Source organism: Mytilus trossulus, chromosome 4, assembly GCF_036588685.1.
Source record: "Mytilus trossulus isolate FHL-02 chromosome 4, PNRI_Mtr1.1.1.hap1, whole genome shotgun sequence".
Classification (NCBI taxonomy): domain Eukaryota; kingdom Metazoa; phylum Mollusca; class Bivalvia; order Mytilida; family Mytilidae; genus Mytilus; species Mytilus trossulus.
The window spans coordinates 20,491,695-20,516,224 of NC_086376.1; the positions used below are offsets into that span (position 1 = coordinate 20,491,695).

Sequence of the window (24,530 nt, forward strand, 5' to 3'; positions counted from 1 at the left end):
AACTAAAAACTGTATACGTATGCAATAACTGTTATCAAAGTTACTCATTTTTTGGTATATCAGATATTTTTCTCCAAATTTTTGATTTTAAACGAGAGAGAAGATACTATACAAAAACTATAAGTCGAAAGTAAATAATCATGAAATAAACTTTCCAAAAACACTAATCGGAAAGATAGAAAATTAGCAGAAAAAACACAACAAGGATAGAAAATAAAGAAGAAAAAACACAACAAACAATAAGAAGTGAACTTATATGGTTTCAAAGGGTACACAGTTCCGAATCCCCTAGTGTAAACTATCATATTGTTCATGGTTAGCATTATGTCGGTGATTTCATTTCTAAAAGGAATAGTTGTTAATACAATTTTGTGACACATATACCATAACTGACAAGGGTAACACCGTCATTGTTTCCCCTATTAATTTTTTGAAAATTGGCATTGTCAAAACATTCTGCAAAATATATCTTTGTCAAAATAAAGAAATGCTTAGCATGAATAACGTTTCATCCTTCAACATTTTAAGAACTATGTACAGTCAGTCGTGTCATTACATATAGGGAAATAACGATCACCTGAGGTAGACCAAACCACTTTTTATTTTTTTCTCTCTGCTTTTCAACATGAAACATTATTTGGTGTACCATTTTTAGTTGTATTTCACCTTGTAATCACCTACCCATCTGTTTAGAAAAGCATGATAAGAACCCATATCTTATAAGAACCAACGGAAGAGTGTTAAACAACAGTCATATCCCTGACTTTTTAATGGAGTTTAACAAAGAAATGCTTAGTTTAAATTGGTTTTATAACTAGTTAAATCTCCTATTTGTATGGTAGTTGTTTAAAGTTTCATTATTTTGACAAAACTGGATCAGCAACCCAAACAAGTATATTGATTACTGTGACAATCCTTATCACCAATCTACCGTTTTTTTACATAAAGAAATGCCTGTACAGAATCAGGAATATAACAGTTGTTATCCATTCGTAAAAATTGTTTGAGATTTTAATTTTTGCTATTTTATTAGGGAATTTCCGTTTTGAATTTTCCCCGGAATGCGAACTTTTCTGATTTTACCTTTTGCTAAACCAAACAACTTAAAAATATAAATGGTTGTTGCACGACCTGCTTCAGCAAACCCATTATCCATCTTTAATTCTCATCACATGGATATGTTACATACTAAATAAAAATATATAAAACAAAAACACTATTTGTGACCATATTTAGGGATCGGTACTTAGAATTTATACTATTGCAATGCCTTTTCAATACGTTAGCTAATTACAAAATTAGTAGAATTGTTAACTTGTTAAAGGATTTCAACTTGAAATGACATTTCGCAAATATTACTTCATTCCTTTATAACACATTATGCTCCAGCAAGTAATAGATGTTATTCTAAATAATGTTTTCATTGAAGTCTAATGAATTGCAAGAAACAGATGGGTTTCATTTAAACAGTTTCATGACCTTTTATAATGCATTTATCTCTGAATGTTGTCAGTGTAATTTTCTAGATGAAAATGGAATATTTGAAAGTTTAAAAAACTGTAAAATTGATGCCATGTCATGTGTGAAGGAATTAAAACAGACAACGTTACATGGAAAACTTGTTAACATAGCAACTTTAATTTCGTGCATATGTTCTGTTGATGCAACAAAATTACATCATACATGCAAATAACCGTCGCTTCCAGTATGTGCACAAAAAGACGGTTTAGTTAGATATAATTAGATCGTCGATATCATCTGTTCTTCACAAATAAACCAACGTCATGTTTTCTTCCTTGATACTGATATCAAATGTTATTAAAAAAAACCTCCTTTTTGTTCCTGGTTTAGCTATGAAAGTACCAGGTTTTGAAATAAATCATACTTACAATCCTATTAGACTTTAACTCCACTTCATTGATATTATGAAAAAGAATTGCAAAATTTCTTTATATAGATTCTAATTGCAACAGGTTTTTTTCAAAGGTGTAAGGTATTAGTTTTAAAATTGCAAAAAATTTTTTCAAATTAATATGCATGCTATACATCTTTCTTTAAATTAATCTCTTGAATTTTGGAAAAATATACTATAAACTTTGATATATACAGTACTCTTGAAATTTTGAAAGGAGATTATATTAATATTTAAAAAGATCCATGCTACAAGATGATCTCCAATTTATGCTATCGAAAATTATAAACAGTGTATTGATAATATTGGTACATTCGATAATTATATACACCACTGGGTCTATGCCACTGCTAGTGGGCGTTTCGTCTCCTAGGGTATTACCAGCCCAGTAGCCAGCACTTCGGTGTTGACATGAATATCAATTATATGGTCATTTTTATAAATTTTCTGTTACAAAACTTTGAATTATTCGAAAAACTAAGGATTTCTAATCCCAGGAATAGATTGCCTTAGCCGTATTTGGCACAACGTTTTGGAATTGTGGGTTCTCAAAGCTCTTCAACTTTTTACTTGTTTAGCTTTACAACTTTTTTTTATCTTAGCGTCACTAATGAGTCTTTTGTAGATTAATCGCGCGTCTGGCGTATTAAATTATAATCCTGGTACCTTTGTTAATTATTGTAATTTCACAAATATTTTAGACACTTTTTGAGTTAGGTTTTAAACGATATCTGGTTTTTTTAAAAACTTTTAAACATTTATACTTAAAATAGACTGAATATTCCAAAACGAAAAGCAAACACTAGAACAGCAAAAACCTCAAATGTATTCTTTTACAGTGGTGAATTACAGCCTTAGTTTTTCTCCATTATTTAGAAGTTAAAAAGCATGTGTCGCACTTATCACATGGTAGTATCTAATCTATCCGTGAGATGATATTACCCGTGACTTATAGTCAAACACCCTGATTACTGATTCAGTAAACTAAAAGACAAAATCATTGTTGAAATTACATTCATCATGTATGGCCAATTTATTTCACTTGACTGGGCGGAGTTAAACCGATTCGCTCACAATAAACCAGTCCATCTATATATAGGTGTTTTAGGATAAACTCATCAATGAAGTGTCCAGTCATTGTTTTGTAAATTCCTTTGATGACAATGATAGGTGATTTGAAATCAGTTATAATTAAAACGGTAATCATCCTTATCACACACATCTTCTAATAGACTGTCCTTATGCAAATTAAAACGGAAGCTCCGCCCGATCAGTTGAATTAACATTGGTAATACGTCCGATTTAAAAACAAATATGAAATCTCCTAATATAAAAATATACAGAACATACATACAAAATTCATAACAAACAAAATATATTGGAAGACATACAATATAACTGACATTACACTAATGGAAGCCAAAAGTAAGGAAAATTAAGGAAACCATGTAAGACAGAAAGTGTTAGGAAATCTTATCTGCTATATCTAACAAAAATGTACATCAACAATACTTAGCCTTCAAAATGGAGTCCTTGTAAATATTTCATCTATATAGGACACTAAATGAAGTAGAAGTTGTAGATGACCGAACTGCATTCAACAATAAGCAAAACATATGCCATATAAAATGGAGCAAGGTCTAAAAGAGTCCGACATGAACAATGTAAAATAATAAAAAAAAAAATGAGAAATCTAGCGATCTGTTTTATGTACAAAACAACATGGTGATATAAATAGAAGACATTTACGCAAAACCTCCAGGAGTGACACTCGTTATGAGACACCTTTGTGGTGAGTTGCGACAACTATGAACATTATAGTACAAAAAACAACCTCAAAACAACGGAAGTATAGAATGATATTATATAATCTGCAGATCTCTAACATTTCAATAAAATTGAAAAGTTGCCATGCTTCATAACAATTAGAATGTCAGATATCAAAAGGTGAAAAACACTTTGATAAGCATTTTTAGTGAAACGGAAATTATAAGATTTCACCTGCATTAGCATTAATATATACTGACAAAAATAAGCACGTAAAAACATATTTAATTAAACATGGACAATAAAACTTTAAAATAAAGACAATAAAATTCATTTTGTTATCCTATTACTGTCTTTCATTGACAATATGTTGTCTGATTGTTTTTTAAATTATTGTTTACTGCCTAAATCGTCTATTAGTTAGAATCGTCTATTGTAGTTATTTTCATTTAGAGTTAAAGCGATGTCGATCAAAATACGCATTTGAGTAGATCTAAGATTAATATTTAAGTGTGCATAAGTAATGAATGTTGACTCATTTCTGCAGCCCAATATAAAAGGTTCAGCAGTACTTCTAGATAACCAAACTAAATAGGTTTCGGTTTATACTAAAACATTACTGATCATTTTGGCGAAATAGTAAATTAGATATCAGGGTAGACTGAATATTTCGATTATAAACGGGAAAAGATATATGGTTTACAGCATAACAAAAAAAATAAAAGCAACAGAGAACGGTCGGATTGTAATTGTCAATGACAAACAATCATTCGTACCGTATATCTCACTTATTGTTTTATCTCTTGATATACACTGTGATATCAACCACTATACTCTTAATATATCTTGCTTTTGAGTAGAGAAGAGCGATACGACCTTGTGCATTGCCTAATGAAAATTCAAATAGTAATGACACGGATAGTGAAGCATTATTAGGTTGTAAATTTGTTTTTTTTCTTACTTCACAATTTAAAACAAACGGAAAATATCATCTTAAAACTATATATGTATATGTACAACACTAAATTGTGGAAGCATAACTGACAACGCCATATCTATAAAATAGAAAAACAAACAGACAAATAATAGTACACAAGACACAACAAAGAAAAAAAGAATGAGCCACAAATACTCCAGCAATAACTGAGGGTGATCTCAGGTGCTTTGGAAGGGTAAGCAGATTTTTCTCCACATGTGGCACCCGTCGTGTTGCTCATAGTGTTACTTACCTGTTAAATAGTCTAATTCACATTCATGAAAAGGGAATGGGATTGTATTTATGATATAAGGAATATATCCGATACCATCATAGGCAGTCTTTGATAACGAAAAAAATAATTGCAGAACTATTTCAAAAATATATGAAATATAATACCAAGAGCAGATATTTTTTTCAACATTAACTTAATAACCAAATCACCATGGTATATGGTTATCCATTGAGTAACTGATTTTTCAATCGTTGTCATCATAAAGTAAATATTGTATGATAATAAATAAAGTGAGATTGTTTTTTGAAAATAGTGCTGTGGGAAACAAACCAATGTTTAAATTTACTAAGAAACTCGGTCAATACCACAACGAAAGCCAAACTAATATTACTCAACAAATTGTACAAATTGTCAATTCTGTTCACAAATTTATGATGATTTTTTAAAAGATGTAATTTCCCTATACTTTCGTGATGTGATAGAAGTACAACAGCCAATGCAATATCAATAAAATGAAGTAAAGTGGTTTTGTATTTTTTTTTTATAATCGAGACACAAGGAGGATGAATGAAGTAATCAACAGTCGGTTGTTTTGAATGTCTGTGATGGATGTTTATACAGTTTTAGCTCCTAGATCCCAAATAACTGTCACCTTAACCTTTTATAACGGTTGACGTTGCTCACCAAGTTCTTTTTAATTTAACACATCAAATTCCGTTAAAGGGTGAGATTAAGCTAGCTGTCAAACTAGGTTTAACCCACCATTTGGAAAATGCATATAGTAAGTCAGGTTAAGACAGTTGTTTTCCACTGATTTGTAAAACAATCCTTTAATCATTTTTAAATGATTTCGTCTGTTTAAACTTACATAGGCGTTCGGTAATCTGGTATGTATAAAACGGTATCAATGCAAATAGTAAAAGTATCATTTATTCTATATACCTTTTGGTTTTCTATGTTGTGTCATGTGGAGTATTGTTTGTCTGTTTGTCTTTTTTCATTTTTAGCCATGGCATTGTCAGTTTGTTTTGGATTTATGAGTTTGACTGTCCCTTTGATATCTTTCGTCCCCCTTTTTGAAGTTGATGATGATGGAAGTTTTTAGCGACCTAAACGACGTTGACTTGTTATGCAGCCCTAGCACGGTTGAAGTTAAAAGTAAAACTGACAAGAATTTCATAAAAAAGTGCAATTGATATTTTTTTCACATTGAGAGTGGAAATGGGGAAATGTCAAATAGACAATTACCCGACCAAAGAGCAAAATACAATCCAATGCCCACTAAATTAATAAATCTCTAGTTTACATATATTAAATTGAAAACTGCTTGACATAGAATCAGTTCAAAATTTCGCGGGTAACTAGAAAAAGGTACTTATATTTCAATTTGTCAGAAATATCAACAATGTCGAAGTAAGTTAGCATCGTAATGTCATAATGTACACAAGTTTAAAAATAAAAAGTTCTCAAAGATTTGCATTGTCAACAAATTGTGAGTATAAACATGTTACACTATTTGATACAGGTATTTATAAGTTGTCTAAACACTCTAAAGTTCAGTGACATACCATGTATGTGTTAATATGATACACTATGTGGTACAATTTTTTCATCCTAGGTTGTCTGAAAGACATTGAATTCCAGTGTAATGCCAGTGTGTGTATAGATATGATTAGACGTTGTGATACAAAACAGGATTGTGTCGACGGAAAGGATGAGGAGGGGTGTGGTAAGTATAATACTCAAAGTCCAAAAAATGTTTCATGCCCAAAAATCAGTGAAAATTTTGCCCATTTTCAGTGAATTTTTGAGATAAATCATAATAAGAGCTATTTCGGACGTTATGCATGGATTACTAGTATGTACATTTTCAACAAAAAGATTTTTTTAATCAAGTCATTGCATTATCGGCGATTTCTTGCGATATTAGTCAATTTATTCTAATTTAAAGTTGTAACTCAAAACAGGAGCCATTTTAAGGCCTTATCGAGCACACTCTTTTGGTGTATTCTCATTTGATTCATGATTTCACGGAAACTGGAAGCATATCATCATTAGCAGTATCGACAAAATAATCCGATACTCATGACAACCATAGCAAGGACAAAAGAAACAAAATCAAAATATGTTCAACTTTGCAGAATGTCATAATTTGGTATTGGTTCACTATGAGTATCCCATTACTCATCTTTTGAATCGACAATATTTAATAATATAACATGTTTGTTATGATTATACTTATGGATGTAACAGTTGTTTTGTACTTATTATTGAAATATTTATACCAATTTCAATTGTTCGTGTAAATATTCTAAGTTAAAATAAATCATTTTCTATAATATGATTTATTTCAGCCGTGAAACCAATATCAAAATATATCTTTATCCTTATTACTCATGGCAATTAAGGCATTTTATTAAGCAGGAACATTATTCAATACAGTCATACGATCTTATTTCAATCAACCTTATCTTCGAAGATCTTTTTTGAAAAGCTTTTCCATTTGTTTTGCAATTGACATACTTTAAGATAAACAGCTTCGTATATGCTTCATTAACAGTTGCATAATATTTTGAGTTTACTGGATATTATCTCTCAATTACGGAGAAATATCATTTATAGGCATATATGGATTGAAGTTTGTCTAATCATCCGTTCAAGTTCATGTTGATTTCTTAAATATAAAATGACAATTTCAAAGTTGAAATCAATGCATTATTATTACATTAATGACTTCAACTTTTATTTGATCACTCAGACACAATACATACATACAAACAATGCATACGTGTAACAAGAGGAATACAATACAAACAATACAAAACAATAGTGGGTATAACAAAGGAAAAACATAAAAAATACATTTTTAACAATCATTTTTCAAAATGTTCTTAAGTTGACTTATAAACATATAATGAAGTAGGATATCACAACACATTAAAATCTTTATAAAAGTAAGAAGATGCGGCATGATTGTCAATGAGATAACTCTCCATCAGAGACCAAATGACGTTGAAGTCAGCCATTATAGGTCAGCTTAAGGCCTTGGACAATCAGCAAAACCCATTTGACCAATTTTCATTTCTGTGTCATTTTATTATAAAAACAAGGACATTCGGTATGAATTTTAAAATTAAGATAATTTTTGGTACCGCATTAGTTATGTTAGGCAATTTTGACACATGAGGACTTGAAGATTCATAGATATGCATACGTCACTAACATGTAAACGTGCTTTTTATTGTAAATTATATATATTTTTTTAGTGGTATACGAATGTCCACCAACTCACAGTAAATGTAAAAACCATTTTTGTGTACCACGTGATGCAGCATGTAATTTTGAAAACGACTGCGGTGATTGGTCTGATGAGCAACACTGTGGTAGGTATTTAATGTTAGGAATAAAGTTAGTCAATACGACGGTAAAAACAAACCAAAGATACAAAGCGTATAATTTTGTAGGTCAGGTTCATGTTTCTTGAATCATAACATTGGATTGCCAACTGTTTTACAAAGTGAAAGAGTATTACAAACCGAAAATTCAGAAATGTTCAAAATTCGACTTTTGTAATCTATGCCAGGAGAAAGAATACTTTAGTGTTAAAGTTAATTTTTATGATTGGCCTGCACATTCAACACAGACAACACATGTTTATCCAATACTTAAAGATTTGATGGTTCAATGTTAGATATAAAGACATAAACATATTGTGTAAATTATCGAATAAAATATTGATTTGTGTATCTTTCCTGAAATTTAGACGTTTTTTTCTTTTATAGTACTCTGGCTGTTTCCACCTATCCCAGTTTCGCTGTTACAATTCTCAGTGTATATTTTTTATCTTTTAGAGTATTCGGACTGTTACCACCAATCCCAGTTTCGCTGTAACAATTCTCAGTGCATATTTTATGGCTATCTCTGTGATGGGGAGATAAACTGTGAGGACGCTAGTGATGAAACAAATTGTGGTCAGTAACATTTCACTGTTAATTTTTTTTGCATCCATCTCTCTCCGTAACAGTACATCTAAATATTTATTGTGCTTATGTATACTTATGGTTATTTTAAAGTTTCATTTGATTAACGAAACTCTTGCATACTTTGGGAATTTGGTTTTGTTTTGTCACAAATAAAATCTAAAGTTTAATTTTACATTTTAAACTGCCCAAAAATAATCTCCACAACAAGACCTGTGAAGATATACACTTAATGATAACAATGAATAAAAGTTGTGAGCAGGTACCTTTTGTAAACATAGTCAACGTATACTGATGTTATATTTATGTTTCCGTATTCATACCATCAGAAAAAAAGTATTCTGCGGATATATAATTAAACAAACGTTGCTCACAGAAAGTAACTAAACTTGTACAAACTTTATTTGCGTGTGCCGGATGGACACATACGTTCATTTTTTAAATTTATATAAACACTTATTCCATAATGTATCTTTATCAAATAAAACATCAAATTCAACTGTATGAACCTTTTTCTCCAACACAACTTAAATATAACTTCATCAGGACAGTTTTCCATATATCGCATGACGACATAGTTTGGCATTGTAACATGACAAGGGGTATACAACAATTTTCTAAATACAGAAATGATATGCAACTAGTATTGAGGCAATTATCTTGCTGGTACTATGAAGATAACGTTTACTTTATGGTCACTGCTTTCTACCGAAGGCAAAGTTCAAATTGTTTATGAATAGAAACTGTTGGATGAACATTAAAAAAAGACAATAATCAACAAACACAATAATCATTAACGTTGAAATCCTAAATAAGATTGTAAAGGGTTTAGCTAATCAATAGAAAATTAGGAATAATTATTAAACAACAGGAGTGAATTGCAATAAAGCAGTTGTAAGCATATCCTCAACTCATATGACGGCATTTATGATATTTTCCTAAAATAATTACTGATTTCTGGTTATGAGTGACTTCCATTGTTGGAGAAATATAACTATTAAATATATTTTGAACTGAATCGGTCATTTGATTTGAACAGTTCTAAAAATGTTCACAATGTCAAATCTTTCTGTCCCTTTTCCGAAATATCCACTGTCAAAATTCGGTTAATGTCTTAATACAATCATTGCAGTAAACTATGATCTTTTTGTTATTTCTGACTGCTTAAACGTCATTACATAGAGAATATCATATGGCTTTTTCAATATCGCATCCGTATCAACCCGAGACACTAATATAATCCCAAGAGCTCTGCTCGAGGGATTATATTGGTTGAGGGTTGATATGGTGTGTGATATTGAAAAAGCCATATCATATACACTTTATTATATACATATACCTTAAGTAGATGTTTTTATGTAACATGACGTCATACAGATAAGGAGGTTTGAAATGACGTCATACAGATTAGGGATTTGATAAAGCCTTTGCAACAGTGACTGCAATCGATGACGTGACGTCATACAGAATGAAGGTGTGATAAAGCTTTTGCATCCGTGGTGATATCGATATCATCACGGGTGGGTGATACAGCAAGCTTGCCAATGACTTTATTACACATACCATTTATCTGTATTTACAACTAAGTATATAAGAAATATATTTACGAACGAAGTACTGTGTTGTCTGAAACGCTCTTGAATATTGCTATTTAACTGCAAGTTAAACGTCTGACGTGTACTGAATTTACATTAGGAAATATCTAAAAAACAAATTTTGATAAAAAATTTCAACAATGTTTTATATTACAAGACAAGGCTTTTAAGATAATAAAATTGAGAATGGAAATGGGGAATGTGTCAAAGAGACAACAACCCGACCAAATAAAAAAACCAACAGCAGAACAGAACAGTCGTTTCAGAGTTAAATTCATTTACTAGTGAATACTTATATTAAAATTGGAAGAATAAATGCAATTGATTCCTTCTGTAATGACTTGGATATTTTTTAGATGCAATTGAACTAAAATTATAAAATCTATAAAGATATGATAAATCTCTACATTTAAATTGAAATACAGATATGCAATTATTGGAAAATATGTTAGGCAATTATAGATTAAGATGAAAGATTTATATCTCTGTAACGTAAAATGCAGTTTCGCTGTAACGTGTGAGTTCTATATCAATAGTTGGAGACCCACAAAAAGTAAAGTACACAAAACAGCGACACTTATCCTTTCTTCACTAGTTAAAAAATCTTTTAAAAAATATATCAGAAACAAAATCACTGACACGAATTTCAAGATAAGGAGAAGTCAATAGTTGTCAAATGAAGTCAAAGCAAGTACATGTAGGTCTTGTTTTATTTACGACTCAATTGATGGTATGTATTACAGCTGTTCAATATGGCTGTTTCTTTAATCCTTTTTTTCTACATAAGGAAATGTCTGTACCAAGTCAGAAATATGACAGTTGTTATCCATTCGATTGATGTGCTTGAGCTTTTGATTTTGCCTTTGGATAACGGAATTTCCGTATGAATTTTCCTCGGAGTTTCATTTCTTTAGTAAAGACATGTCATCTGTGAATTTTCGAGTAGTAGCAAATGTAAACTATTGTTAATTAAATATTAAAGAATACTAAAGATGAAACATATTTTGTCTAGAAGTTAGTGATGCTTATATTTGTCTGCTGATCACAAACTTTTCATGGAAGTCCCTAATAGTTAAAATTTAGTACGCCAGACGCGCGTTTCGTCTCCATAAGACTCATTAGTGACGCTCAGATCAAAATAGTTATAAAGCCAAACAAGTACAAAGTTGAAGAGCATTGAGACTTCTAATCGTTTTGTGAGTTATACACCGATTTTACACACAAATAACCTATATGCAACAATTGTTGAATCCTATAATAAATTGATTGTTGTACAAATACCTTAACCAAGGTTTCGTTTGCTCAAATCTTAACCTTGAGATGAATTATCACGAGCATTACCACACGCAGGCAACAAGTGTCTGTTATGATTAAATATATTAAAAACCATGTGCTGAGTTTGTAATGATTTGATGTATTTTAAGTGTTTTTATTTATGTTTTTTAAGGCTCTTACTTCAGATGTGGTGATGGAACATACAAAAATATGGACTTAGTCTGTGATGGTTGGGTGGATTGTAACGACCAATCGGATGAGACTAACTGTGAGTTATTTTGAACTTTTACCCTTAACTTAGATATAAAAACAGTACCTACACGGTACACGATATAACCGATATGACATTGTATAGAACAGACATGTTTTGGTCCGAGTTTAATCAACAATGTTGATAGTGGTCAAGGCTTCTAGGATTGTGATTTAGTACGCCATACGCGCGTTTCGTCTACATAAGACTCATCAGTGACGCTCATATAAAAATATTTATAAAGCCAAACAAGTACAAAGTTGAAGAGCATTGAGGATCCAGGATTTGTATTCGTAAATTGAAACATTTGTCATGAAAATATTTGTTTGTGGCCTCTTTGTTTACGTTATAAACATCCAGCATTTTGCTTTTTTTAAAATTAATTTTGGATGTAACTCGTCTTCTGATTGCCTGACGTTATTTTGTTATGAACCCATAGACATAATTTAGTCATGTGACCGTGACGTCATCAACGTTTTGTCATGGTTTTCTACGGTTTAAAATGGAATTTAGAATTAAATTATAAGAAATGACTGTAATATTTTTTTCTGTCTATTCGAAATAACATACAAATTTGGTGAATACTGTTAAATAACCCGCTACGCGCGTTATTCAGTGTGCAACAAGTTTTTTTTTATGTTATTTCGAATAGACCGAACAAATATTACAGTCATTTCTTATAATGCTCTTCTCTGTCATGGCACTGCTGATTCTATTTGTTTATTTGTATAAATTAATCATTCATTAGAGCCAAACATCAAGAGTTATTTGCTCAATTGCACATATCTTCAACAACATATGGAGTAAACGATGCTTACCATAGTCTAAAAAAGATTGATTAATAGGAATATTGGGTTCTTCAATCGGTAATAACATGTTTTCTCTGGTTGTGACAGCTCCCAAACCAGATTTTGCAATAAACAATTTTATTTATAACATAACATCTACAATTTACCATATCATGTCCATTGTCTAGTCATTAAGAAAAGATGTTTTGGAATTTTTACGATGGTATATATAAAAGAATCAATGTGATTAGAACGTTGACAGTTGACAACCCTACCAGAGCTTTATTTTATATGAAAATAGATTACAGAAAAAAAAATATAATGAGTATAATAAAAATGAAAGACTCCTGTTTAATTATCAGAGGTCTTGACAGCTTCCTTATTAACAACTGTCACAAAAATCCACTTTCATTGTCCTAATCGGCACAAATAACATACAATATTCTATGATTAAGAAAATAGTAAACCAAATTTTGAATCTAATCACCATGAGATTTAATCAAGGTTTTGAATGTCTCTTTATCCTTAACTTTTAAATAGAAAAATGCAAATCATAGCAAATTTGTTTATTTGTGTGAACAGATCTAGCCGTAATGTATAGTCCAATGATATCATGTTTGACTGTTAATGCCTAATAAACAGCTATATACGGAAATGACATGCAACCATTAATGAGGCAATTACCTTATTGATACCATGGACGATAACGTTTCTTTTATGGTAACTGATGTCCACCAAAGTCAAAAGTTCAAAATGTTTTTGCATACAAGCTATTGGATGAACTTTTGTGCAGGCTTTGTGATTAGAGTTGTTGGGTTAAAAATTATGCGCGGCAAACGTAAAACATTAAATTACCGTTGCAATTCATAAGCGATAAATGTTCATCTTATTTATAAAATGACCAAAGCTCTAATATGGTTTAGGCCCTCTCTGACTTTCGAATATTATAATGGGAGATATATATGGTTTTTAAGGTTGTACATAACACTACAGGGAGATAACACTTTAAAATCAGCTGTAAGTTTTAAACGTTATATGGTGAAAGAATATTAAGTTTCTCAATGATAAAAGTTGGTTTTAGTCAAACTGCTTTATGCCCAGTCAAAACTTAACGATACAGTTTGTGGTTAATTGTTTTTGAAATTCTTACGTTTTTATCAAAGCGACAAAGTAAACATTTTGTCAAAATGTTATTAAAATTAAACGAGCCAAATCAATTTTAGTGAAGGTGATAGGTATCACCTTTAATTAATAAAAAAGAATCGAATTACTTGAATTATATTTCGGATGTATCCGATGTACATATTGCAGGATACTGGAATATGTTATACCTTAACAATTAGTTATATAACTTGAATACAGCGTTATTCATTTATTAGCTTCAATTGAATATTGTATTGAATTATTAATTTGTTTCTTCTTTTCAGGTGGTCCGTGTAAGGCAGATGACTATCATTGTGGAAACGGTAGATGTATAAGGCTATCAAATGTTTGTGATGGCAAATGTGACTGTGGATATAGTTGTGATGATGAAAACACATGTGGTAAATATCTACTAAATACAACATTATCATAAATAATATATTGGGTTATTTTATGATTATTTTTGTCAATCCGACGTCTCTCTTCGATGAATTGATCTTTACAAGAGTTGTTATCCATCTTTCTTTATTTTGATCATATAACTATAACAAAGTTGGACTTAAGGGAGTAGACCTTCGTTCAGAGAGATAACTCTTTAAATCAGTTGTGCGTTTGTAAAAGTCAAGTATCATCAACGTATTTAAAGCATTTACCTGAAACAGATTGGAAATAATCTATGTAACCTAGAAGCTTTGAAGATATTTATGAAAATGGTTGACACAAACATACTGATGATTTTAAGAGTTATTTCCCTTAACCTAAGTCTACCTCCTTAAACAGCACAAAAGCGATTATATAAATCTATAGAATGAGTTGTTGCTATTGAATAAATATTTCTTTGGACTATTTTAAACACAAAGACATCCAACATAGATAACAAGTAAGAACGTCTATTTGCTATCTGTGCTTGACACTTAGAAATACGTTTCGTTTTCTCACAATGGTGTATCCCCATAAGACAATAACCCAAATGAACGCTCTTTTGTAATATTTTAAAGTTTGACGAACAGTCATTTGCATAAGATATTATATCTAAATATATAACTTTGCCTTTCTAATTGATAAACAGTTTTTAACTTTATCATGTGTGAAATTTTCCTAGACCGTAATCTTTTTGAAAAAAATAAGTGTGTATATTCTTTCCTTATCTCTGCTATCTCCTTTTGCTAATTCTGATTAATGTCAAAGATGAACTATATTGAAAATCAAATATCAAATTGAAATATCATCGTCATACAAATGTATAACGAAAAAAGACATAAAAATAGCCAAAATCCATATCAGGTAAACTTGTCTAAGAGAGTTGAAACCTTGGTTCAAATTATTCATTGGTCCATTATGCTTGCTGGACTAGAATTTGCAAGACTGTGATGAAAACTGAAACATGTTTTATCGTAAACAATCTCAATATTACATCCACATAAGTAAATTGTACCCTTTCTAGATCTAGCAAATCTCTATCGAATTACGGTTTTAACTTTTAAAAATTGAACGCTAAATTCAGACACATATTCTTCATGTATCACGTAATATAATGATCGGGATTTTAAATTCATAGCAAATTATCTCGACTGTATCTTGAAAGAAAAGTGCAACTTAGAAATAGGTTCACTTGAAGTAGGAATTAAGTGTTATCGCAAACATTCTTTATGACTGTGCATCAATTTTATGTTCATTGTGCAATTTCACATTAAAAATCTCTTTGCAGATTATTTTTTTTAATGCATTGCTCTATACCCACTAATTACTCCTAAGTGATGCGATTAATTACAACATGAATGTACATAATGATAATTATTAAACAAAATCGCGCTAGTCTGTGTAGTATAAGAAACACCTGCAGTATTATGCATGTATGTTTTTATATTTTGCATTTACTGTGGGTGAAAACATTCTGTCAATCAGAGTTTCCATAAAACGTTTGATTGATCGTGCACAGCTGTTAAATTTAAATTGTTAAAACAAACATGAAACCTGATCAAGCAATAAAGTATCGCCAAATGTAAACAAAGTCTTCAGAAACGGGAAGGAAGCTACTTTAGAGCTACTTTTTATATGTGCAATCTAGTAAGCTTTGGCTCATGCAAACAAGATTATAAAGTGGAAACAATTTATTTCACAAACCAATCTAAATTTGGTCCAATACTGAGAATAAAAATGTAAAAAAAATGTTAAACAACTTGTTGAATTATGGAACTGTCTTTGGACTGTTGTACATAATTAATACAACATTCCGTTGAAAGAATGATCAATTTGGAAGTTTGGTTGAAAACTTTCAGATCATTTGAATGAATAATTCTCAAGGTTATCAGTCTAACTTGACAATGAGATATTTGAATATTTATTTTAAAACAAACATTAATTAAGGTATCATGAAATTAAAACAAAGCATAATTAAATTGTAATACAGCTACAAAAATTGGACTGTTTTTGGCGGTTTAATACTGAACACTTTGGATTACGCAGATTGATATATAGTCTCGGATTCATGATTTTATATCATTTGTAAATGGATTTAATTTAGGGATTGAGTAGAGGTTTTAAAACTCATCAAAGACGTTGGTGTATAATAACTCATACGTGCGATTCGACTATACATAGGACGCATCAAGAATGGTCAAATTAAAACAGTTAGAAGGTCAAATAAAATATGAAGTAACACGGCAACTTTGAAAACTAAAAGCTCATTGAAATATTTATGGTTTTGTTATATATAATAATACCTTCTATGTTTATACATTAATTCTGTCCACGTTTTCTGCAAACATTGCAGATTTATAACCGTTTTGAGATGGAACGATATCATAACGATATTTCGATGTAATGAAATATTATACATTGCCCCAATGTATGATCATCCGAAGATTCAAGAGTACATAAACGGATCGTGGATACGATTAAGTGAGCAGTAGAAGTATAAATGATGAATGTGATTCAATACACTATAAAATGTTTCATTTATCTGATGATAATGTGTTTCGTTGTTATAAGTCTGTTATGTTTGTTTTAATTGTATGATACTTGATTGATACAAACTTTGGGAAATTTCAGATTATTTGAGAAATATTTTTTACGTGCTTGTTATGCGTTTAAAAAGGAATTCTTAATTTCTTGGAATATTAAGTAGTGTGTTTGTTTGTATATGCTGTTTTAGCCTTTTTGTCATACTATTCATTAATCACTTTTCGTTATCGTCTTGTTTAACCTCTAAACGTATTACATTTCCAACAGAAAACACTGAGGTCGGATCAGTAAATTCATACTTTTTCCATTGTGGAAAATATATCAATTAATATCTGCTAAGACAACTGAAATTGCAGGGTAACATCAATTTATGTAAATACTACATGTCAATGGTCCCCAGTTTGTTTTTGTTTTCATCTTTTTCTCTTATGAACTGAATGCTCACTACCTGACAAGAAGTTAATACTTGATTTATTTCACTTGACTGGGCGGAGTTTTACCTGTTCGTTTATCTAAGACCAGTCCATCCCGATCTATAGACAGGTGTTTTGGGATAAACTCTTCTATGAATTATCCAGTTATTCGTCCCATATTATAAACACAGTTCATTTGTATATTAATTTGGTGACACTGATAAGTGATTAGAAATCAATTATAATTATAACGGCTATCATCCTTATCACACATATCTTCAAATAGGCAAATTGAAATGATGCTCCGCCCAATCAGTTGAACTCACATTGGTAACAAGTCAGATTTTAGATTTGTTTCTATCTTGTAAAGAACTTTAGACACTTCTAAATTATTCATAGTCCGAATGTATGATTTAGGATTAACATAAAGATATTACAATGTTTTAAAGTCAATATAGAGAATACAAATTTATACAAGTGTGTCTATCTTTTTTTTTTTAAAGATATTATATTCCAATTCAAAAATCATTATTAATTCAATGCAGAAAACAACAACACTGAAGAACATTATGGTTGTAAATCTTGGATAAGTAAGAAGCGTAGTTATGTTTTCCCTTCTAAACGGAGTAATTATATTACCCTGTAAAGATCCCTCACAATCTAATGAATTACTATCATCAGTTCATTGGGCAACGCATTCAAAATGACGTAATCTATCTTTCTGAAATTTAACAAATGGAATAAAAAGACATACGTCGGAAGAACAACGAAACCTTCACTAATCTTGTTATATAATAGAAATTAATTAAACAATTTATCTTCTCCTAATAGCAAACTTCTTATCAATGGCAATAGCTATTACATTCAGGGTCGTATTTTGTGTTTGAAGTCATAGTTTAAGGGAGGAAAACAACAAATAAAATATTAGTTTGCGGTATCGGCTTTATCTATACAATTGTACAATTAGTATCAACTGAAAGTTGTATATTACTATGAATATTTTTGGTGTTTAACCGGGTTGGAATCTGTAGGTTTCTATGTAACCAACCTCATTTTGTTAATTGTCTGTGCCTGACCAAAACCTGTATGATGATTTATTAAAAGTTGTCCAATTTACTACTACAGAACATTTAAAACGTTGTATAACGTTTGAACCTTACATTGTACCTGGAGAAGTTTCTTTCACTTTCTTTATAATATTGCCGTTTTGGAATTTAGATAAACATTTGCATTCTGTTTTCAAAAAGTGTATTATACATCCCCTAGTTTACCTCTAACAATTTGTGGCTTCTGGAAAAGATTGCAACCCATCTAATTTTTTCCCTTTTTCATACGGTATACAAGAGGGACGAACGATACCAGATGGAAAGTCAAACTCATAAATCGAAAATAAACTGACAACGACATGGCTAAAAATGAAAAAGGCAAATAGACAAAAAATACTACACATGACACAACATAGAAAAAGAATAAACCCCACCAACCCCACCAAAAACTAGGGGTGATCTCAGGTCCTACGGAAGGGTAAGCAGATGCTGCTCCATATGTGGCACCCGTCGTGTTGCATATGAGATAACAAATCCGGTAAATAGTCTTATTCGGTAGGTCACATTTATGAAAGGGAAGGGAATTGAAGTTACGACGTAAGGAACATATTCGATATCATTTGTGAAACGGTTATTCCATAACGATCAACTAACTCGCGATGGCGTCCGTAAAAATTACGAAGAGATGATTTCAACTTCACCATTTGGAACTCTTGATTGAATAGCTTCATTGTGCGAAACAACCCTCTATCAAGAAAATCATGATAGGAAATGCAAGCACGGGAATATCGTATCAATTGGGAGATGTTTACACGTATGCAGATGCTGCTGGAATGTTGCTACTAATAAATGAAAAGTTCACAAATGGGAAGCTGAACTCATTTCTTTTGTCGTAAAACTTTGTTTTCAATCGACCCTCATTGTCAATTTATAGACGTAATCAACATATGAGGCCGACTTTACTGTATTTGTTGTATCCTTTATCTCTAGTTCAATGGGATAGAAGCTTTCGACATGGTCACCAGATGTTGAATTATTTAGTGAAAGAACATCATCGATATAGCGTAGAGTCGAGTAGAGTTGAAGGATATAGCTAACTTCTTATCTTTCTCCCTAAGAAGTTCCTGCATGAAGTCTGCCTCATAATGATAAAGAAACAAGTCACTAAGAAGAGGGGCACAATTCGTTCCCATTGAAATGCCGATCGTCTGTTGAAAACCATGTCCTCCGAACGTAACAAAGATGTTGTCAATAAAAAAATCAAGCATCTTGATAATGTCAGTTTCAGAGAATTTATCACTGAATCAGAGTGATTCTTTACAAAGTAGGATTTATCCTTTCCTTAGACAAGATCCTTGTATCTTCGTTGGCCATTCTTTTTCATGAAACAAAGCAATACCAACTCTTTCAATTTGTCTTTTAGTTTGGAATGTGGAATACTTGTATAAAGTGTAGAAAAGTCAGATGTTTTAATACTATAACAAGATGAAAGAGAGTTAGATTGTATGTACTCTAAAAGATCTTGGGAATTTTTAAGTATTTAGATCTGATTCACGCAACCTCTAGAATAGTCAGTTTCACAATAACTTTGCAGCCCGTCTTTGATTGCTGATAAAATAGATGTTAATAATTTACATGTATACATGTTTCCTTATGTCGTCTTAAGATATATGACGATAACTTATACAATAGATTTCTGACTTGAATCATGAATTGAAAAAAATTTCACAACAAAAAAATCATTTTGGTCTCTCAATTGTGAATTTTATTTTTATATGAACATTCCAGCTGTGCCTGCAATTTGAGAATACATATCTCAGCTTTTATTATATTGCATTTCAGAAATTGCATTCCTATCATGATATTTTTACTGAGATTCATTGCTTTCATTAATGCAATTTAACCAAGAGTTACAATTATAAAGTTAAAATCACGCCTTCTATCATTTTATAAAAGCCAAAACGATTTTCACAGATGACGAAAGCTAAGTTCAAATTGTCGTAACCACTATCAAGTTTTACCGAGTTATACTTATTCGGGTTTTATAATAAATGGTGCATGTAGAGAAAGATATACCCACCTTTTTGGGTTCATCTTAGTTCTCTCCCCTTTTGTCGTTTTTTTTTAGGGATTCGTTTTGCCGAGTTCTAAATTTTCATAGAAGTGTTTTGTAAACTGTATTTTGTGTTTTTAATCCTCTTCTTTTTTCTTTTTTTTACAATTGCGTTTGCAGTTTTTATTTCACATTGGTATGTTTAGTCTCTCTTTTTATAAAGTACACATTTTTTTAAATGTCAAATTGATCCTTTAATAAAAGCGAAGGTTTTTTTCAAATATTAATGATTATTAAAAGAATTTAAGCTCGAAGCTAAGCTGCAGTAATGATAACTATCAGGTTTGTCTTAAATTGATGTTACAAAGCTATCATTTTCGGTGGGTTAAATTATCAATTCTCCTTCCAGGGGCACTAGTTAAAACAAAAATGGAAATTATGATGGTAGAACTGAAATTACTTCCTCCTTATGATAAAGAAAGATTATGATCGCCGCTATAGGCTAATTCCGCTCTAAAGTATTTTTTAGATACAGAGCTGTTGCACGGATTGCAATGAAACATGTTCGCTGCAGTATTACTTCAAGCTATGCAGTTTTTGGTGCTATAAAGTAAAAAAGTGCAATTATAATATTGAATAAAGAAGGAATATAGAGTAAATAAATGCATGATGCGAAAACTATACAACCACATGATAAAAACTAAGACAAAGAAATCTAAAGAATGGGTACAACAAAACTAAGTATGCGCCCTTTTCATGAAGAAATGTTCTACGGCCACCACACAACATGATAATCTTACTAAACTTGTTCCCAGGACTATAATTGCAATGCAATGTCGTTTTGCAGATATATTTTATTCAATTTAAAGATTTATATATCTGTAAATAACAAGTATTTCAATAACGTTGCAAAAATCATTTATCAAATCTGTTAAACAATTTATGAAGTTTTATTGATCTCGTGAGGTTATTTAACCGTTGGGAACTTTAAACCTTGGTTAACAAAAGACGTTGTTGTAGAGTCTATGATGGATGAGAGGGATAGGTATGATTGATCTAACTTACATCCCACTTCTATAGCTAGAATAGTGAAATTACCTATTAATAGAGTGTCATTAAATGTAATTTAATAACTTTTCCCGCCGTTGTCATCCCGGGTAATTAAGATGAGATTCCATTACTGGAAAGGTCACAGTCACGTACGCTAACAACCCTACACAAATAGTATAAACTAATAGTTGATATTTTGATATCATTATGAAGTGCAAAAATAGAATTCAGATATTATTCGTAAGAAAGATGTTTATTTGTTTTATATAAAGGCAACGGTGGTATACCGTTCGAAACTCATATGCATATGAGCAAATATTGTGAACAACACAGTTACAATTGAATTATTTCATTTTTTTTTTTATTTCAGGCCTCTAATGGCCAATCATACGCTTATTGAGTTTTCTCATTGTTGAAGGTCGTATGGTTGACTGTAATTGCTAAAGGCCAGTTGATTTTAACGTTATTGGGTGATTGTTATATTGGCAATCATACACCATCTCCTTACTTGTATGGTGTTAGTGTCGAAACCTGCATACATATGTAAACTGGAGCAGTCAATTCGACTGTTCTCAATTAATTTAACCTCTATTGGTGAAGTTACTTCTACTGTTACTTTGAGTATTGTAATATCACATGATGAATACATTGCCTGTTTAATTTGATTTGGTGAAAATCAGATAATGATGAATGATAATTTGCCGGTTCAAAAGTTTAAAAATTATTTTCAAATACGAAATATATCTCTCGAATGAAAATATCGATTCTTTCCTGGGCTTGGTTTATATGTATTGTCATTTTATGTAGCTTTTTAATTTGTCTTAATTTTTTTATTTTCAAACATTTTGCCTTCGAGCGTCACTGTATACATTTATTGTCAAATGTCAATCGATCGTTTCTCTTTTATTGTCAAATGTCAATCTGGTGTAGAAAAATGTTTAACGTTGATAGTAATAAAGCCTATGCACATACATGTACAATGCATATATGAAATATTGATTTTATACATGTTTGCAATAGTGCAAATGTAATTCTTGTTGCAATAATTATTGTCGTGATGGTCACCCAAGACATATTGCTGTATGCAAATATATCAGTTGTTCATTAAATGTATATATTTTTTTCTTTATGTCGTACAAATCAAGTAAAACGATGTGGAAATATGCACCTATAAACATATAGACTTATAGACTGACTCCTGTTGCATTCAAACTATTTTAGAAATAGAGCTAATTTCCCATGAATTACATACACACCGGGTATAAAGCTAGCATTGACAGATGTTTTTGGAAATGTTACAAACATCCTTATATTTGAAATAAGCAACATGTGGATAAGATTGTCAGAGGAATAAATAACAATTCAAAAATATGAATATATAGTTAGATTTGCAATCAGACAACTATCCACTATGGACCAAACAAGACGCAGATGTAATTAATCAGAGGTTACTGTACGACCTTCACCTTTGATCAAAAGCTATTCGTCAAAGAACGTATGAAAGTCCCCAGCGTGATAAAATGTGAAACAGTACAATGAGATTCGATGACCTGATTTATTCTTAAATAACAAATCAAAACTCAAATAAGGCACACAGCTATCAGCGACAACCTCTCACTTGGGACATGAATGTTTACAATGTGGCGGAGTTAAACAAGTGTTTTAGCGTTCGACCGAATTTTAATCTATACTGAACGACTTTAGAACACTCATTTTGTTGATTTTTTTTATCAATGTTTTTTTGATTTTCTTACAACTACTTTACATGCTTATCATGCTTCTTTCTCCTTACAAAAAATCAAAATCTGACTTACCTGTGGTCATTGAACATACCGAATTTTTGAAGTCGCACGAATTTCTTAAAGCGAAATTTTGGTCCCATGAAAGATTGTTTCAGTTTTTTTTGCTTTGTGAAACAGTTCTTTCAATCCTTTGTCTGACATATTTTTTTCTTAAATGTTGCATCTCCATTTTGCCAAGTCTGAGAAATAAAAAAAACAAAGAACTGAATTAGCCCTTAGGAATACTGCAAAAATGAAAACATAAATGGGCTGCAACCATACCGTATGACTTCAGACACTCGTCCTACTGTCCTTCCGACAACGATACAAGTAGACAAGATATGTTGCTGGCCATCAATGAACAGATCAACGTGTAGTGACAATGAAACATCAACAGAATTTGATTGTGCAACGTCATTTGCCAATCATGTTTACGGCCGCCACGTCAACTTTAATCAAATTGCAGAGTGCCATTGAGTACAGGTTCATGATATAAATGTTTCCCATGAACTGCATTGCCATAGAATTGACTGAAGGAAAACCTGTAAAGCCCTCAAGTTCCAACCGCATAATTGCCAAAACCAATTAATGGGTTGAACAAATGCAAAATCAGAAGGTATAAAACAGAACTAAAAAAAAGTCAGACAGAATTTGTTGACCTTTCTGACAATCATTTTGGCGTTTGTAACAGACAGTCATCGCTTTTGAAGTTGACACATTCATTCAAAGATAACACAAAAATAATCTAGTGTTGCGTTTCTAAAGTCGGTCACTATATAACAGATGTACAACACTACACCATTACAAAAAATATTTTGACAATGTTTTACTCATTAGAGTATTTATTTGATACATGCATTTCCTTATGTAATGGTTTTAACCTGACTTTGTTTAACTAACTTAAATTGAATCATGTGTGTAATATCAGAGCACAAGCATTCAGCACTATTTGAATCGTGTTCTTATCATTTCTAAATTAGTCAAATGTTTGTTAAAGACAAATGTTTTCAATTGCATTTATTTGTGAGAGGGGTGGGGTATATTTCGATACTTTATTATTATTAGCAAGTATTAGAAAACCCTTTTTATTACATCTCTCTCATATTGCTATTTTCTGTTTTCAAATAAACTGTAGAAATACGCAGTTTTTATTCTATTTTCATTTTCTATTATTGTTTTTGTATATCGAAGTCTTACTCACTAACTCATCTTAAATATCTACACAACAGAGTACTCATAAAATATTAGACCCTGCAGTTTGGTAGGAATAACAATTCTAAAATAGCCTTACAAATAGGTTAC

General features: G+C 31.1%; 1 protein-coding gene across 2 annotated transcripts in view; it reads left to right on the forward strand.

Moving 5' to 3' along the window:
- The window catches only part of LOC134714857 (G-protein coupled receptor GRL101-like), a 92,658-nt gene that overhangs the window by 39,852 nt on the left and 28,276 nt on the right, over positions 1-24,530 (forward strand). For both annotated transcript variants that reach the window (XM_063576498.1, XM_063576497.1), the window contains exons 3-7: positions 6,509-6,619; positions 8,157-8,273; positions 8,742-8,861; positions 11,913-12,008; positions 14,206-14,322. In XM_063576498.1, the coding sequence (XP_063432568.1) occupies positions 6,509-6,619; positions 8,157-8,273; positions 8,742-8,861; positions 11,913-12,008; positions 14,206-14,322 (561 nt within the window). The remainder of the gene's footprint in view (positions 1-6,508; positions 6,620-8,156; positions 8,274-8,741; positions 8,862-11,912; positions 12,009-14,205; positions 14,323-24,530) is intronic.